Raw genomic sequence first — 14,731 nt, forward strand, 5'->3', positions numbered from 1 at the left:
AAGTAAAATAGCAATATTACAAACAGATGTAGAAATGTTCTTCAAAATAATGTTTAGTCTTCCATAAAAAGGACTGAGTGTGGTGTTCATTTTTTTCCTATTCTACAGGCACAATAAAAATGTGGAATTTCGAGCTTTCTGGGGCCCCCACCCCGTGAGACCAACAGAACATGGGCTCCCATTGCCAATGGGACATTGTTCAGGGCTTCAACAAAGCCTTCTTCAATATTACAGGAGGCGTTACCTGATACCTAACAATCAGCTAATCCAATGCCTGTGGCAAGGTCACCTGTGCACAGGTAACCATACACCAGCAACCTGCCTCTCCAGCTCCTTTTCTCCCACTCTCTCCCCCGTCTCTGTCCGGGCCTCATCACCATTGAGTGAGCAGAGACAAACACCTTCTGTTTATTTGGGTCATCTGCATAGAACCCATAAAAAGGATCCACAAAGAGCATAAGGCCAATAGTCCGGTCTCTAAACCACTATAATTTGTCCATCTACCTATCCACGACCCCCCCACCATCTTACTTAGACTTACTTGGGATCCGGTGGAGTGAATCAGAATTGGGTGGAAGATCATGTAAAATCCCCCTAAGCCATGTGAGCAGTTCAGGCTTTCTCTGTACAGACACACGGTGCTTGTGAGTGACAGCACCTCTGACTCATTCGTCCACTTGTGGGTTGGCTGAGTGAGCCAGGCAGGGCTTGCTCTGGGTTAGCCCAGGGAGAGGGCCCTTGGACAGGGTGTTTTGGAGCTGTAGACCCCCCACCCCTAAGAGCAGTACCTCTGGAAATCTCATTGCTGTTTATTTGAATTACTGGGGCTGAGATGAGAAAAGGAGGGCTAATGAACTCCAGGTTGCCAGGCATGTGCAAATGATCACTGCAGGTTTGCAGAGCGAGGTTGTAGGCTTGTTGGATTAGGGCACGACTGTTATACCCCCATCCTCACAGAGTTTGGCTTTTTAAGTCTTTTAAATATATAGAAGATGTATGCTTCCTGTCTCGAGAATTTAGGTCCACTGTAGACATAACATTAAACACAAACCCAACTCACATGATTAATCAAAAATGAATCGAGAAAAAACTTTGTTCATGACAAAAAAGTGGAACAGTTTTATATTTTTATAAATATAAACTTTTAATGAAGTATGGAGATTTAAAAAAATACATTCAGATCATTTGAGATTACAAACATACAGTTCAAGATCAAATAAAAAACAATCTGTTTTTACCATATGCCTATGGCTCATTTTTGGTATATGACATCAGAGCAAGTAGACAAAGTTGTTCTGTAATGTCGTCTTTATGTCAGTTTGCAGTCTGTTCATAGCACTACTCTGAATGGGGGTTTAGGTCATGGAACCTGACAAAGAAAAATGTACTGGCCACTCTATGTACATGGATCTGTGTCTTACTGTCTTACTGTTATGTGTAAATGACATCTGCTGGTCATGCGATTGATATGGCGTATAATGGTTTTGTGTTGTGTGTCTGTGTGCTCCACATATATTTGTTGACTGATGACGTCCACTTACTCTCTACATTAATATAACAGGATATGTCTGCCTTATGCCCCTATCTGACAAAACCAGGAAATTAACCAAGGTGGAATAGCTAAGCTTTATCAGAAACCCATTAATGCATTGCATGTCACACTCTGCACCTACACATCAATCATAAAGTGTAGAGAACGTGTTAGCCACACTCAATCGTATTTACAAATTGCAATTAAAAGTAAAAGGCACTAGTAATAAGACATTCTAATATTGTTAACTCAGTTTGCCATGCAAAGGGACACAATAGAAATCCCTCTCCATATAAAACACATCAGACTGCATACGGTTCTCCTCCGTCAAACACAATACCCCCTCCCAGTTTCTCATACAAACACACGAACAGGCACACAGGTCTTACTTTGTAGAAAAATATTATTGATGTATTTTTTCACAGAGACAGTTTGGGAGACATTTAGAAATGAATGATGGGACATACTGTTGCCAAACAGCATATAGAGGTTTTACTATGTTCATTTAGACACAGACTGGACTGTGTAACAGCCCTTTTAGGCCCCACCCTGTCTCCAATAATGGTTGAAGCTTGAAATATATGAAGCTTGAAATATGTTTTACACATTATAACAAATGTCACAGTATTGATTTGCAAATGTTTCCCCCAGAGGAAAAAGTATGTTCTTTGAAGCTACAATCTTACGTTTTGATGCTATAGTGCAAATTGGGAGAGGTCAGTGAATAATAATAATTTGGGGGGGTCTTATATTTGTCCTGTTACACGTGTGTGTAATGGAAATGTGTTTCTTGCATATCCCAACTCCCCAGAGACACCCGCAGGGAGTGGGGTCACGACCAGGGTCACCATTGTCCAGCGCCCCTGGGGTTAAGTGCCTTGCTCAAAGGCATAGAGACAGAATTTTCACATTGTCAGCCCCAGGATTCGAACTGGATCGGTTATTAGCCCAACGCTCTAACCTTGAGGCTACCTGCCACCTATTTGAAGTCTGACATTTTACGAGGCACAAATGTACATTCATTTCTTATTGAAGTACTAAATTGCATAAATCAGCAACTGCTGTGCACAGTGGTTTCCTGTTATTCTTATGTGGTTTCATGTGTGGTTTTCAGTGCAGCGTTAGTGGTTTTAATGAACCTTTTCACAGAGACGCTACCCCTGCCCCTACTAAATTACCTTTTTGGTTTCACCCAGATGATGAACTTAGTTTGGAGGAACATCCTGGTCTATTGACCAGGGCCATTCCAACACCTGTTCTGCAGATCAAGTCCACTCAACAGGAAGTAGCAGGTGTTGTCTTTAAAAAATGCACACTTAAAATGTGGTTCAAATGCATGCAAGGGACTTCGAAAATTACAGGTAGTCATGCCTTTCTGCAAGGCATAGAGGAAAGATCGGGGGATTTTAAAATATTTAATTAGGATGACTTCATGGTGCTAATCCAAGGGGTTTGTATCTGAATAGAGTTTATTGTAAGGTAAAATGAACACAACATTAGCAAATAATTTAACAGTTAGAGGAAATGAATGGTAAAAAAAACAGAGTAAAAATATTCACCACATCACTGCTTGGGCAGATATGAGTGCTTATGAAAGGTCATAGGTTACAGGTTAAAGGTCAACCATGTCCTCGTCCATCTGCACTGTCTGTAATTTGGCCAGCTCCTTCTCCTCCCCAGGCTCCATTTCCCCACACATGACCCGCACCATCTCATTCACCCCACCGCCACTAGCGTCCACCTTACTCTCCGACACAGACATGTAGTTGTTGTTCATGCCAGGGCCCAGAAGGTGTGAGGAGGGGACAGGTTGTGGGTTGTGGCCCCTGAGGTACTCCCCAGGCTGGAGTTGGTGTCCGTTAGGGTCTATTTGGGCCATCAGAGGGGTGCTGACGGTGAGGCTGGTGTAGACCTCAGGCTCTGGACTGGAGGAGCTGACGGTGGTTACGTCAGAGGAGGAGCCCTGCCTGGAGGGGACCTCCTCTGAGGTTAGTGGGTCTGAGGAGTAGCTGAGCTGCCCACTGGGGTCCAGGTGAAGGCCATGGTGGTAGGAGTACACCCCTCCGCCCCCACCTCCCTCCAGGGGCTCCTTCTTGATGGAGGTCTGTCCAGCGTTGCCCATGCTGTAGAGCACCGTGCTGGGGTGCATGGGGGCCATGGCCAGCTTGTCCTGATGGTGCTGGTGGTGGTAGGAGTCCTCACTAGAAGAACTGACTGCTACATTGTTCATTTGGATTGTACCTGGGATATTCAAATGACAGATCATTAGCCTAAACATTTTATACTTCCTTCGTCTAACAGTACTTTATACTCTTATCTCTGAACCACTATAACATCCTCTCCTCCTTGACTATAACATAGTTCTGTAAATCTTTGGCTTCACTCTTACGGTTACTCACTCATACTCTAACTTGCAACAGAATTCCATCTGAAATCTCAGCTGTGTCTCTCTCACAACTCCTGGTTTTTGAAGCTGGCCCTGTGGGACCCAGGAGAGTTGTATTGATGTAAAAGCCTGCTATGGGCCAACAAGAAGGCTTTTTTCTTTCCATTTTACTTTTCTGTTGTCCTGGTATGAGTTCTCTGCTTTGTGTCAAATGAAGTGCTGTAATGACTCTCTCCTCGTTAGTACGTTTTTTCAGTCCTGTGATTGTCTTAAACAGATTATCCTCCTCTGTCCCCCTGAGGTCAGGAGTGTGCAGTGATGATGACTGATGATGACTTCAGAACCTGTGTTCCATTCATCTCTAGAATTTTCCATCACCACCGTATATCACCAAACAAGAAAATATGGATGTGTGTGTGTAGGTCTGTGTGTGGCCTTTGCGTCCAGCCCCAACTCATTGCAGTGTCGTAAAAAGCATCTGCTAAGACAGCTCAGACATATTGAATGCATAACAGAGCTGGTGACTACACCCATTTCCATTTCAACCCAGGACTCAAATTTTTTTTGAAGGGGAGAGGGGTTAAGTTGCTCTAATATTTTAGATGTTTGAAAGGTTAGGGTCAACCACCATTTTACTGTATTGCACTCTTCTCTTTCTCTATTAGCAGTTGGAAGAGCACCTAAAATGCTATAATACTATATATAGAACAGTCATTAGTTGTCACCAATACCTCGGAAACTGCTATCAGTAAAACTTCAATGTGGATTTTTTGTTTTCAATGTAGAATAGAATAAAATACAACATTATTGTCCATTGGTTAGAACGGAAATGTGTCTTCTGCATTTCCCAACACCCCCTGATACACACACACCACCACGTAGACAGATATGAGGTAAAGTCAACCCACCTTGTGAGAGTGATGAGGAGCCAGAGGGGAGCTGCAGAGGAGGAAGACCCAAGTTGCTGTTGAGCAGTGGCGTCCCGTCACCGTTGGATACACCGCTGGGCACGTGGACCAGACTGTAACCGCCCAGCTGGAGCGCCCCTGAGGACGAGCTGAACGTGAGGACGGACGAGCCGCAATTTTGAGCTGCCATGCTGTAAACCCCCTCCAGCTTCACCTCTGCTCCGTTTACACAGCCGGAGTAGGAGGCGTAGTCCACACTGGAGCCGCCCAGCCCCTTCTCCTGGCCTGCCTGCATCTGCATGTCCACACCAGAGCCCCCCATTAGGACCCCCCCAGAAGGCCGCAGGGGGTTGAAGGCCAAGGGCTGGATGCCCAGGTTGAGCCCATTGAACAGGATGTTGCTGGGGGCCTGGAGGTAAGACGAGCCACCGTTATGGAAGACAGTGGAGGGGTTACTGGTCACTAGGTTTCCGTTGAAGAGCACCTCGCTGGTGGATCCAGGGGGTATCTTGATGTCTCCAATCTGTTGGATGATTACACCACTGTCCAGAGACCCTGTCTGCAGGGGGAGGACCCCATGGGTCATCGTCCCGTCAGATGAATTGGAGAGGGGGCGTGGAGAGAGCTCCTCCTGCCCTTTACTAGACTCATCCTCTGTGCTGTGGTTGCCATCAGATTCACTGTGGAAAAAATGCCAGGGGGAGAAGAGAGTGAGATATTGAAAGCAGCTCAGGGACTGTCTGAAGAAAATATGTCCTCTTCTTAACTCTTGGTAGACTTTAATGATGGAATTGTGTGAGGAAGAATTGAGCTCAGTGAAGTAAGTTGTCCTACTGGTTTGACTTATGTTGTCATTGGTGAGTGCGCAGGTTGAGTCTTACTACTGACAGAGTGAGTGACAGACTGATTTTGAAACCGAAATAATCATAGAAAGACATTATTTGCATACAAAGAAATATGGCTGATATGTCAAAGCAACTTTATCCATACCTCAACTCTCTTAGCCTATTAAAATAATGATACAACCACATTACATAGGAGAAAGGAAGGCTATATAATTTTATGAGTACCCAATATTTGTGGGCACAACAACAGAGGTGATCAATGGAGATCTCTCAAACATGGCTTTAATGAGGAAAGTCGACTACCAAACGTTTTAACCCATGGAGAGTAAATTTGATTATAGCCCTCCTTTAGTTATACTCCTTCAGGCCTACCATTTGGCGTAATAAATTCCGGGGTGACAAGTGCAAGCGGTCGCAGCGTGACAACACAAATGGTCAAATACCTTTATTTGTATTTTCTTAAGTGGTCATTGGCATATAACGTTTATTTTATTTTATGTTTGCAATAGCTTCACTTTTTAAGTTAATAATGTTCGTAAAATATTAGGAAATAGAACAATGCCATCTGAATCGTATTTTTCATCATGAGTGAGTGACTGAAACAGCTGCATTCCCCTTGCTACAAAAAAAGACGTGCTCTCTGAACTAAAGAGAAACGTATTCTTCATCGTCCTGAGGCCTGCATGCCAATTATTGAAGAAGCGTAAATCCTATTCATCTTCTCCATAAATTAGCTCAGGCTTATAATCACTTATTTTGTCACTCAAAGCACAATAATGTTTAGTCAGTGGCAATATAATTATTGGCCCCCACAAACTGGAATGAAGTGGATTGCAAAAACAAATGCCTTTGAGCAATTTATAACATTATTTTTTGGGAAGTTTGTGGTGAGAGAGAGAGAGAGAGAGAGAGAGAGAGGGAGCGAGAGAGAGAGAGCGTGAGCGAGAGAGAGGGAGAGAGAAAGAGAGAGAGGGAGCGAGAGAGAGAGAGGGAGCGAGAGAGAGGGTACCCACTGGCACAGAGCTCAATTCAAAGTCTATTCCACGCTGGTTCAATGTAATTCCGTTGAAATTACGTGGAAACAACGTTGATTCAACCAATGTGTGCAGGGGGGTAAGAGGTCACCTCCACCAGGTGCGCGCGAGAAGAAAACATAAAAAGAAGGGAATAATATCTATCTGTCTGGGGGTGGCGGATTTTCTAACGAAGGGGAGGTGTTCTAATTCCCCCGGTTTAATAAGAGGGAAAGAAAATTGCCAAAGTGATTTATGTAGTGAGAATTGGATTCAGTTAATTGTGAACCCTAACACACGAACGGAGACTATTCATATTTATAGGCTTCATCTATAAAAAAACTACTTATTTATAACACCATTATAACACAATTTAGAGTATAAAAGTTATATTTGGAATAGAGTAGGCTTATGTTGGACTGGTGTCCATGCTCTTAGTGCCCTAACACGCAAATGAAACCTGATCTGGATGGCAACAGCCTCATATTTCAAAACATTAGCGGCGTGTAAGCTACCCGGCACACTTTTTTTTGTGCCTATATTATAATGTTAATGATTTACGCTGTCAACTCACACACCAAGCTCTATGAGCGATTACCATGCAATAGTCAGAGGCTACAGTCAGGTGTGCATGTACCATACAAGGCAAGCCTGCTCGACCTTGCCAGCAATAATCTCTCAAAATGACTCCTGGTAATGAATTTATGAGTTTAATTTCTTAAGATATTACGCACACTGTGCCATTTGCGTAAAATCAAACAATTAACGGATTATTTTCTCACCTTTTTGATTGTGCTTCGGACGGGTTTCTGTCCCTCTGTCTCCTGTTTTTGAACCAGTTGCTGACCTGCGTCAAGGAGAGTCCCGTGATTTTAGCGAGGTTTCTTTTCTCGGCTGGAGAGGGATATCTATTCTGCTTGTAGAGATCCTTCAGCGCGTTGCGGGACCTCTCTTTGAAGCAGTATACTGTCTCTTCCCCGTCCCAGATAGTCCGGGGTAGTGGGTACTTTCTCCGCAGCCGATATTTATCCACGGCGCCCAGAGGTCTCCCCCGCGTTTTCTCTGCCTCGGTGTACCGTGCCTTATACCAGAGGTCTTGCAGCGAGGAGTGATTGAATGGACTGAAGTTGTGGTTCTCCAAAACACTGTAGAGCTCCTGGTACCGAGCTTGATGAAAAGCGACAAGAGCTTGGGCTTTCAGGATGCTTTCGTTGCCACGTAGCAGGTCACTCTGTGGTAAGGACCATAAAAACCTGGCCAGCCGGTCCACATTGCCTCCCTGCTGCAAAGCCTCGCAGACGCACGCCACTTGCTCCGGGGAGAATGCCAGCGAGGAAGCCGCGCTCACCAGAAGTTCACTGTGGACTGCATCAGTGTTCGAAGTTGCGCGCTCCATAGACAACTCCGCGGTATCCAGCGCTAGAAGCTTGATGCAATCTCGCTTGTCCGTCTTCACATTTTCCTTCTTGATGTTATTTGAAATTGTGACTTCTCCTGAAGAAGAAGACATTTTTCAAGCCTTCCTTGTAAGTCACTCCTCCCTGGTTTCGGCAAGCCTTCAGCCGATCAGGTTACCCCCTCGCCATGCGAACACGATCGAATGTCTGGCAGCAGCTGTAAATGGATAGCTCTCCCCTTTAGTTCCAATGTGATTTTTACTCTGCGGGAACTGTAGCAAGAAGGGGCATTGGGGTCTGTCTGCAGGAGAGTCACCCAATTGGCTACGACGGGCTACGACGGGCTACACCAGGGAGGAGCGACCACGATCCAGAGACGAGTGTTTGGTTTGCATCTGTCACTCAGACATGACGTACAGTATTTCAGAGGCTTACCTGTACAAGGTGAATTTGTTTGGGAATGTGTTATGGGAGCGGAAAAGACTATCCATATTGCCTGCATTATGGCATATCATTTTTTGATTGCACCAACTGAGTTATGTGACAATGGACTGCCCCTTTTAGAGAAATAAATAAATACTCGGTGAGATGAAAGCCTACCCTTGCCATTATGCCTTCAATTCCACCTTCGATTAATGTAAAAAAGTGAACTGATGAAAGTTAGGCTAATGAGGTACATTTGTCAAATACCGGTAGGCCTAAGTATTGTGGAATTCTGAAATGTTCGTGTGTGTGAGTTTATTCTTGTAATCATTGGACAATAACAATATTTATCACTATATTGCATTTGTCCTCTTTGTGCGATGCACTTTGAGGAACCATTAACTAGGAAGCGTTCTTACCGGGACTATTTGAAGGTGACACATTTGACCGCTTGAGTGAACCGTCAAGAAAGATTGCTAACTTACTAGCTAGCTGGCTAGTTTTGTTTTCTCTCATTTCTGTGCTTTGTAGAGATGGACGACCAAGGGTGTCCGAGATGCAAGACAACAAAATACAGGAATCCTTCCCTGAAACTGATGGTGAATGTTTGTGGCCACACGCTGTGAGTAACGTTATCCATTCATGCTAACTAGCTAGCAAGCCCAGCAGTGTCCTGAGCGAGCTAGCTTCACAGATATAGCTGCAGGGTTTCAACCCGTTAAATATGTTATTTAGCCAGACAACTACAACAAGGAATATAAAATGTCATGTTAGCTAGTAGTACCTCTGCTATGTAACGTTAGCTAGCCGACTAAACTCAACTCGCGGAGTTGAGTTGAATCTGTTGACGTTACTATGTAGCTAGCAAAGCTGAAAGGGAAGAACTATGACCTTTTAGGTGCACGATGTCAACATGTTTGCTGTTTTTCATCCCATTCTATCTGCAACATAAACACTTCCCCTTGTCTCAGCGTGTCTTGTTTACAAGTTGTACAGAATGCACAAGTAAATGTTTTCGTCTCTGGCTTAACACCCGTGCCAATATATCCTCCAAAAACCAGCTTCTCGGGCATTATTCACTTAAATAGATAACGCTGGCTTGTTGTTTATTTTTATTGCAAGAACATGTGATACTGAACCGTAACCATATAGCTATCAACTCAGGTTGATGTACTGCCTCAGTCTCTATGGAAGTAACAGAAAAATATTGCAAGAAAGCTGTCCTCAATCACATCCCCTGTTTGTAAGCCCAGACATCCTCCCAGTCTCCCTGATGAAGGAGAGGAGGTTGATTTTCATGGGTGGTGTTATGCAGTGGCGCGTGAGGAAAATGCTGGTGTCTGTTGGCGCATATGTTTGACCCTGTTTGTTTATTATCCGTACCATCAGGAAGTGGCCGTGCTTCGTCAGCACACTCATAACTCAGAGCTTCTGTTCTATCTGGACGCAGGGTCACACTGGGAGAAAATGTAAATAACTTTGCATTAAAGCAATTTAGAGGATCACCCTTCCCTAGCTCCGTTCACCTTGATGGTGCTCTTAAGAACTTTTCACCAGATATTTGGGTGCTGCTAGGAAACTGCAACCACACACATTGGTAATTGTTTTTGACTGTCCTGACTGCTGGTCATTTGATAACTCATGATTTCAAGGTTTGGTGTGCTATTGTTGATGCACAATATTTACACAATCTTGGAACCCAGAACCAAATTTGATCTGTCACAAAAGAGCCTAAACTTGACAAAAGTTTCATAGACAATGTTTTGATTAAGATTCACTATGTTTGAATGAAATTGAAGAAACTGGTCGGCACAGCATATTTTTGTTTATCTTCCTGTCTGTCCGTTGGTCAAACTGTGGCAAGGTCTTATCTGCACTGGGGAGAGAGTCTTGCTGACAGCTGACAACACTATGAAGCCATTCCGGTGTAGGCCGTCCCACACGCTATATGGAACCGCTCCACCCTGTGTCTAAATTTAAATCCCACAGCAGCACATTTAGTGTCCCCGTCGCCAGTGACACTGGCCTTATGTTATTTATTACCTACACACCATGACGCAGGGCCTGTGTCCTTTGGCATTTGGAAGCAGGGACGGGGGTACAGCACAGATGACGGTGGGCCAGGTACATTAGGGTGGGTATGTAGAGATTGAGGAAGGAGTGATAGGGACACCTCTGCAGGTGGAGGCTAGGTTCTTGTGTGTCTGCCAGTCACCTACCCATTAGAGGGCAGAGCGACGTAGTTTATTCGAAAAACGAATTTAGGAAGTTTTACTCTTTCCCATGCTTGATAATGTACATTGTAATTTATGAAATTCCTCTTCCCATTTAGTTTTAAGAGCCAATCAAGTGTCCCAGTGTTTTCTGGCTGTGGCTCTGCAGGTGTTGGGTGTCACAGGCAGGAAAGGGGTGTCACTGCAGGTTAGCAGAGTTTGATGATTACTACAGGTGATTACTACACAAAGGGATGTCCTGTCTGGGCCTAGGCCCAGTCCAGAGCATGGAGAGGGCTTCATGGGAGAAGCGGGTGAACCAGCCCCTATGTGGTTGTGTTGTACTTACCTTCTCTACTGTGGAGGAGGGAGGCAGGCAGGCAGGCAATGTCACTGGCCCTTGGGTTGTGTTGGTGGGGGGGGTTGTTTTTGCTGTGCCAGGCCCCTGTTTACCTCCCCCTGACCTGCTGACAGCTGCAGATGGGAGAGATATGAGCGAGGAGCTCTGAACAGGACAGGTGAGGGAGAGCGAGGGCTGGGGGTGCAGGGATCACTCACCACTTTGCTGCAGTGAGAACAGCCTTGGGAGAGAAGGAAACAGAGACAGAAAGAGGGAGAGAGAGCATATGCTAGAGAAACTGTGTGTATGATGCTAGACATATGGTCTCTCCCAAGCCCTTATGCCAAGAAGCAGGAGAAAGGCACAATCAGAAAGAGGGTCCTATACAGATGGCTAGCCTAAAGATGGCAAGTTCACTTTGAAAGTCTCCTCCCTTCAATCTTCTCATAGCTTCACCTCTTCGCTCTAGAATTACACAGGATTTCCCCTGTGGAGGGTCTGTTGTGTGGTCCATTTATGGGGTAGGGGGCAAGCTATGCCCCACTCCTGGCCCTGCCTGATGAATGGGCTCTTTGTGGGCCTGTGGAAACAAGCAGCAGCAACCCCCCCCCCCCCCCCCCCTTTCTACCTCCATATGGCCAGTCCTATACATCTCCTGTAGCCTGGGGCCACAGTGAACATCTGCCCCCACTGGGCTGTACTTGATCAGAGGGCTCTCTCATGGTCCTGGGGACCAACCACATATAGGATGACTTTTGTTTCATCTATGTTTTTGTGCTAAATCCAGTGGTTGTTGAACACTAGGCCTATTTGTGAATGTTTTGTGAGCTTTGTTCTATACTAGAGGGTGTTTTGGTGTTAATTATCTGTTGGCAAGTTTGCTTTGATTGACCCATATCTGATATGTAAACAGGCAAAGCCCTGTAGTTTCTGCAGTTTCTCCCATAACTGCTTTTTCATTGAGAATCTTGCTGATGAGGTGAAAAGGGTTTACTGCAACTTGGCCTGAAGGACTCACGTTCTAAAGAAGCTTTGAAAGCAATGTGACTTTGGAAACAAATAAAAAACATGGAGACTCAAGATGATTTCCCCCAGAATTTCATCACATTGAATAAGCAACAACATTTTGGGGTGAAAATGGCAGTAGTCACCCTAGATGTGGCCATTTGGAAACCAGATGTTGGGTCTTGCTTTTGAAGGTGGGCAGCTGGGAGCAGGAAGCCTACAGAAGGTGAATTCCAGTGGAATAAAGCTTCTCAGAGACTTAATTAAGAGTGGACTGTGCAAATGTTTATCCAGCCCCCCTGCTCTCCTCTCCTGCCGCCTACTTAGGAAAGAATTAAGGCCTTTTCCATTGTCTTCAGGGTTCACTCCTCTCTTAAGTGTAATTGATGGATAAACGCCTACCTGCTTAAAGGTGTGATTGATTCGTAAATGTTGCTCGGCCCAAAGTTGGCTCTGGTCATTGCTACGGCTGTGTTGTCCTTATGGTTTGTGGAGGAAAGAACCTGCTGCATTGGAATGCTTTCCTATTGGTTGAAATTGAATCAATGATGAGATGGGATTTGTGTATCATGCAACAATAGTAGTCATGTGGTTAGACTTTCTTTATCAATGCAGTTCATAATGCCTTATGACGTATTAATCTCTAGCCTAACGTAATTTATCCTAAATCTACTATAATTGTTTTGATTTCATTAATATTAGGTCAATTGCTAGAGCACTTTCAAGGTCATTTTAAAAATGATTACAATCCTGACAATGTTGAAAGAACCCAGAGCCTTTCAGGGAACTTCAGGATCAGTGGAATTTGAAATGGTTTAGTGATGAGAGAAGCTGTGGGTACATTGCTGAACTAGATTTTGTATTCTATGCAACGTGGCACGCTGACTGAGTTCCATTGAAATTATATAAAAAAATTACAAAAATTCCAGTGCAGACACAGTCAATGGCAGGGGTGTCAGATTAATTTCCGTGTGTGTGGGGGGGGGGGGGGTGTAAATCAACATTCCATTCATGATTCCTACTGTAAAAATACAAGATGGCCATTATCACGTGCTGTGAGGCTGATAACTCAGACAGACAAAATATCAAATTGAAATATACCACCAGGCCTTTGCTAAGGAAAAGTGCATTAGACATGCACATACAGTAGGTAACAGATTTTGACATGCATGCTCCATATAATATAGTTTCCTCTACAGCTGTGTGTGTTTGCCACAGGGTTTCCCAAACTTGGGACTCCAAGGGATGCACGTTTGTTTTTTTGCCTTAGCACTACACAAGCTATTCAAATAATCAATTCATCATTAAGCTTTGATAATTTGAATCAGCTGCGTAGTCCCAAGGACCAAGTTTGGGGAAAGTCTGGTTTACGATGTCTGTCTCTGTCTCCTCTCAGATGTGAGAGCTGTGTGGACATGCTGTTTGTGCGCGGCTCGGGGAACTGTGTGCAGTGCGACACGCCCCTGAGGAAGAGTAACTTCCGTGTGCAGCTCTTTGAAGACCCTGCCGTCGACAAGGAGGTGGAGATCCGTAAGAAGGTGCTCAAGATGTGAGTGAGAGGCATGGGGGAGAAGGGTGTGTCTCTGTGTGTTCAGCCCACTCCTCCCTCTCCTTAAGCTGCCTTTGTCATTGTCATGATGCTGTTTGTTTTGTAGACAATGGGCCCCCCAGGGTTTGCTCAAATAGGAAAGCTCTTTCCCTGCCATACTTTTTCCTCTCAGCCCTCCTATTCCATCCATCCCTCATCTTTCTTTATTTCTTTAGCTCTGCTGTTTCAGTGTAATGTCTGCAAACAAGCATTAAGCCTAATGCATATAATAACTCTTTGCTTTCTCCCACAGTTACAACAAGAGAGATGTTGACTTCTCCAACTTGAGAGAATACAATGACTACTTGGAGCGAGTGGAGGAGATCGGTAAGAGGAGGCGGGGGGAGAGAGGGAAGGATGCAGCCTGATTGATCTGGCCTTGCCTCTGAATGTTGTTTTACAGGCATCAGTGCCAGCCAGGGTCAGAGACACACCAGTCTCTCTGTGCCAATTCTCAGAGATTTCTGTCAGATGGTGTTTGCATTGTGACAATGTGTTAGGCCTCTCCTACTGTCTCCTATGCTTACATCGTCAGGAACATGGCTAATTACTTTTAGAGAAATGCACTGGCAAACCTTATGTGTTTCTATTGTTTATTTTAAATGGGGATAGATACAATTTCAACATTCAACCTTAATTCAATGCGTTTTGATTAAATAATTATCTAGAGTCAGATGCTTTGCAACATCATAATTCAGCTTGTGCCAAATCCGATTTCCATTATCAGTCCTAAATCATTTGAAGTGAAGTCCATACTAGTGTGTTGATAGAGGGCTGCCCTGCTCTCTTCTCTCCAGTCTATAACCTGACCAACAACCTAGAGGTGGAGGGGACCAAACAGATCATGGAGGCTTACCAGAGAGAGAATAGAGACATCATCCAGAAGAACAAGGCCAAGCTGGTGGGTACCTGTTACCCCACACTGACTCACTCTGCTTTGCCTGGTGAAACGCATCACTTATGCATTATTCTGTTGTACTAAATGGTCTAGCTTCCTCTCTCAACCTCTGTCTCTTCCTCCTGCAATATTCTGTCTACTATGATATTGATTGTTTTCTCTCCGACTCCTCTCCCTCTCTCTG

General features: G+C 44.6%; 2 protein-coding genes across 2 annotated transcripts in view; one reads left to right on the top strand and one right to left on the bottom strand.

Annotated features, from left to right (window-relative positions):
- Positions 1-1,118: 1,118 nt before the first annotated feature.
- Positions 1,119-8,355, bottom strand: six4a (SIX homeobox 4a). Its single transcript, XM_014210729.3, has 3 exons — positions 7,466-8,355; positions 4,826-5,505; positions 1,119-3,772 (listed from the first exon to the last, which is right to left on the bottom strand). The coding sequence occupies exons 1-3, from the start codon at positions 8,191-8,193 to the stop codon at positions 3,144-3,146; spliced, it is 2,037 nt and encodes a 678-aa protein (XP_014066204.2). The 5' UTR covers positions 8,194-8,355; the 3' UTR covers positions 1,119-3,143.
- Positions 8,356-8,526: 171 nt separating this feature from the next.
- mnat1 (MNAT1 component of CDK activating kinase) overlaps positions 8,527-14,731 on the top strand; it is a 61,137-nt gene continuing 54,932 nt past the window's right edge. Inside the window, exons 1-4 of the mRNA XM_014210730.3 lie at positions 8,527-9,125; positions 13,458-13,610; positions 13,903-13,976; positions 14,447-14,550. Coding sequence (XP_014066205.1) covers positions 9,037-9,125; positions 13,458-13,610; positions 13,903-13,976; positions 14,447-14,550 — 420 coding nt within the window. The 5' untranslated portion in view covers positions 8,527-9,036. The remainder of the gene's footprint in view (positions 9,126-13,457; positions 13,611-13,902; positions 13,977-14,446; positions 14,551-14,731) is intronic.

Source organism: Salmo salar, chromosome 09, assembly GCF_965601325.2.
Source record: "Salmo salar chromosome 09, fSalSal1, whole genome shotgun sequence".
NCBI classification, from domain to species: Eukaryota; Metazoa; Chordata; class Actinopteri; order Salmoniformes; family Salmonidae; genus Salmo; species Salmo salar.